The sequence below is a fragment of the Lolium rigidum genome, chromosome 7 (genome assembly GCF_022539505.1).
Source record: "Lolium rigidum isolate FL_2022 chromosome 7, APGP_CSIRO_Lrig_0.1, whole genome shotgun sequence".
NCBI lineage: Eukaryota > Viridiplantae > Streptophyta > Magnoliopsida > Poales > Poaceae > Lolium > Lolium rigidum.
In genome coordinates this window covers 57,455,714-57,459,227 of record NC_061514.1, presented here as the reverse complement: position 1 = coordinate 57,459,227, position 3,514 = coordinate 57,455,714, and the positions used below count along the sequence as shown (strand labels likewise).

Below are 3,514 nucleotides of genomic sequence, written 5' to 3'. Positions count from 1 at the left end.
GTTATCTTTTCCTCTTAGTATGTGCACTGCAAGTCTGCAAGTAATTACCATTTCCATTTTGGCTGAAGATTAGTTCACATCTAAGATGCTATATTGCTATTTGCCATTCTATTTCCTCTTGCATTTGATTCTCTGTCAAATTTGAGTTCTTCCAAACATTTATTTCTATGCTCATCAGTCTTCTATTGTGTTGGTTTTAGATTTGGATTGAAGGTGCCAGGCGCTGCATCGTCAAAATGATTGTTGGGGGTGACTATTTTCAAGGTTCACATGAACATAATCTCATGGCAGAATCTTTGATCCATGATTCTTCAAGAGCTCCTAGATGCAATGACAACACAAATATTGAGATACAGAAATACAAAGCGCCGTCGTTTGAAGTCCTTTCTGATTCAATTAATCTTTCCTCTGAAGCTGCAAGAGCAATCAACCACCTTCAGCATCAACTAGGAATAGATTTGGAGCAAGATATGCCACCAATGGAAACTGCGACGTGGGATACTTCTATCTGCACTATGCAAGACCACATCATCAACCATCAGATTAGCGAAGATCCACAAGACATATTGGTGGAACAGCAGATTCGACAGTATGATGCTGCACTTTATCCAAACAGTACTTACACACCAGCACCGGATCTCTTAAATCTTCTCCATTGCACTGTGGCTCCAGGATTCCCTGCAACATCTGCCTTTGGTGATACAGCACTGAATGGTACCACCTATTTGGATCTTAATGGTGAGTTGACAGGAGTGGCAGCAATTCCCGACAGCGGCTTAATGTTCACTAGTGATTCAGCCTTGCAGTTAGGGTATCATGCTACCCAGTCTCATACACTAAAGGATATCTGCCACTCACTGCCGCAAACTTATGGGTTATTCCCCAATGAAGATGAAAAGGATGCCATGATTGGGGTTGGAAGTGTAGGAGATCTTTTTCAGGACATAGATGACAGGCCATTCGATACCGTACTAGAATGCAGAAGAGGAAAGGGTGAGTTTGCGAAGGGCAAAGGAAAAGCTAACTTTGCAACTGAGAGGGAGAGGAGGGAACAGCTAAATGTGAAGTACAAGACGTTAAGAACGCTCTTCCCCAATCCTACCAAGGTTTGTCTTGTTCATCATTTTGCAAATGTAGGTGATTTGATGATTCTTGTGATTTTGCAAGTGTAGCTAAATGTGAAGTACTAGAAACTAACCACTAAAATTTTCAGTGAAATGCTAGATGTACAGAATACTTACAAGAAGCTATTACCCAAATTTTCAGAAATAGTTTCCAGTTTTCATTGGTTTTGGAAAGATAATTGAAATTCTAAATAACTATATCCATTTCTTCTCAATGTGGTAAGAAGCTTAAAAGTGCAACATTGAAATACAATGCAGTCTAATAAACCTGTGTTCTAGAAAAGATCAATTAGAACCAATTTGCACAACTGTTATCTGTCTAAACTCTAAAGTAGGTTCCAAGAAACATGAGTTAAGTGATATGCTTCTGCTCGACTAAATACTTATCCAAGCTCTGTTGCTACATTATATTTAGTCTGATATGATATCCTAATAAACATGATTACCATGAAATATTCCTCTTTGTGGTGGCTCTCTACATATACTTAAGTGGCATATCTATTTATTTCCATCGAGCGAGTCAGTACCTTCTGAATTATGAGAGAGCAATGTAACCGATATTTCATATGTACTTTGAATTTTTTAGTAACCGTATATACTTTGATCTTTCATAAGACAATGCTATCACCCTCATCACATTACTCCAACGAAAGTATTCGCCTCTCTAGTGATATAGTCTCAACCAATTAGACCACGCTTTTTGATTTGCTCAATCAAAAGTAAACAATGTGACAGAACCACAAAAATTTCCATTGTACGTGATGGGGCTGCTCATATATGTTTCATATGGCATTAATGTTTTATAGAACTTTTCTCTAGAATGACAGGGCCTCAATAGTAGGGGATGCCATTGAATACATAGATGAGCTGAATCGTACAGTGAAGGAACTGAAGATCCTAGTGGAGCAGAAGTGGCATGGAACTAATAGGAGAAAGATAATAAAGTTGGATGAAGAGGCAACTGCTGATGGCGAAAGCTCGTCGATGAGACCAATGAGGGATGAGCAAGACAATCAGCTCAATGGGGCCATAAGAAGCTCCTGGGTTCAGAGGAGGTCAAAGGAATGCCATGTTGATGTCCGCATAGTGGAAAATGAAGTAAACATCAAGCTCACTGAAAAGAAGAAGGCCAACTCCCTGCTTCATGCTGCAAAGGTTATTGATGAGTTCCATCTTGAGCTCATCCATGTGGTTGGAGGGACTATTGGAGATCACCACATATTCATGTTTAATACTAAGGTATTGACGGTATTCTTTATTTTAAGCAACATAAGGAGCTACTGTCCCAACATTGTCAATGATCATTGATAATAATGTTCCATCGTCCACAATAATGCAGGTATCTGAAGGCTCCTCGGTTTATGCTTGCGCAGTGGCTAAGAGGCTCCTTCAAGCAGTGGATGCACAACACCAGGCCCTTAACATATTCAACTAAGCTTTGGCAATCATAGTAACTACTTGAAGAAGTTCTTAGTCTGCTACTCCCCTGGAGCAGCAACTTTCTGATTGTTCTCTCATTCAGCAAAAATATTAGATCGGGCTTGGAGAGAACTTTGTCTTTAGAATTAGATAGCTCGCAAAACTTAAGAATCTGGCCATGTCTGAACTGTTTACTGCTATCACTTATCTATCCTTGCTAGAAATGCTTTGGTAATTTTATCTCGGTGTTTGCTTGCATTATCTCCTCTGCTCATTGCAATTGGAGTTGGTATCAAACTTTAGTAGATGAAGATGTGATTTACGTGTGTGGATAGCATACTGTGTTCAGGTTCACCGAAAATGGCTTAGTGCATTCGCTGGTATCACTGCTCAGAGGGGGCTCTGGATGCATATCAAAACTTCAAAAAAATCCTAAATCCGTGCACAGATTTTACATGTTGGTCAAATTGTTAGGAAATTGACCCACACATTGTATTGCACATGCTAATTCTTGTATACAGGTCGATTGCTGATTTGCTTCCCATCAGTTGTCCTACCTGAATTGCACTCTCGTAGCAGAACCATGGTCCTTGGCTCTTTGCTACAAGACTATCTATCTATCGTTGTGCGATGACAAGAATCTTATATTTAGAGTGTGATCTTACATTCTCAGTCCCATGCCGTGCCAGAGTTAGCCTACAAATAAATTTTTTCCCCGATAAATGGCGCTTTACTAAACTCATAAGTTAGTCTACAAGCAAATACGCACCCAACAATGCAAATCTGTAACAATCCAACTCTGTGAGGAAAGGAGACACATCAACTCATCAAGAGCTTAGCATCGCTTACCTCACACCGATGTCGTCCCTCCATCCATGCCAAGGGAGACCGTTCTGGTTGACTCGTGCAATGCCCCGAACACCTCGCGTGCACGACACAACAACCCTGCAGCCACACGCCAGCGCCCGGCA

The 3,514-nt window shown here is 40.5% G+C and overlaps 1 protein-coding gene across 1 annotated transcript; it reads left to right on the top strand.

Moving 5' to 3' along the window:
- The first annotated feature begins 206 nt into the window (after positions 1-206).
- LOC124679367 (transcription factor EAT1-like) lies at positions 207-2,559 on the top strand. Its single transcript, XM_047215141.1, has 3 exons — positions 207-1,106; positions 1,944-2,363; positions 2,464-2,559. The coding sequence occupies exons 1-3, from the start codon at positions 237-239 to the stop codon at positions 2,557-2,559; spliced, it is 1,386 nt and encodes a 461-aa protein (XP_047071097.1). The 5' UTR covers positions 207-236.
- Positions 2,560-3,514: the final 955 nt, after the last annotated feature.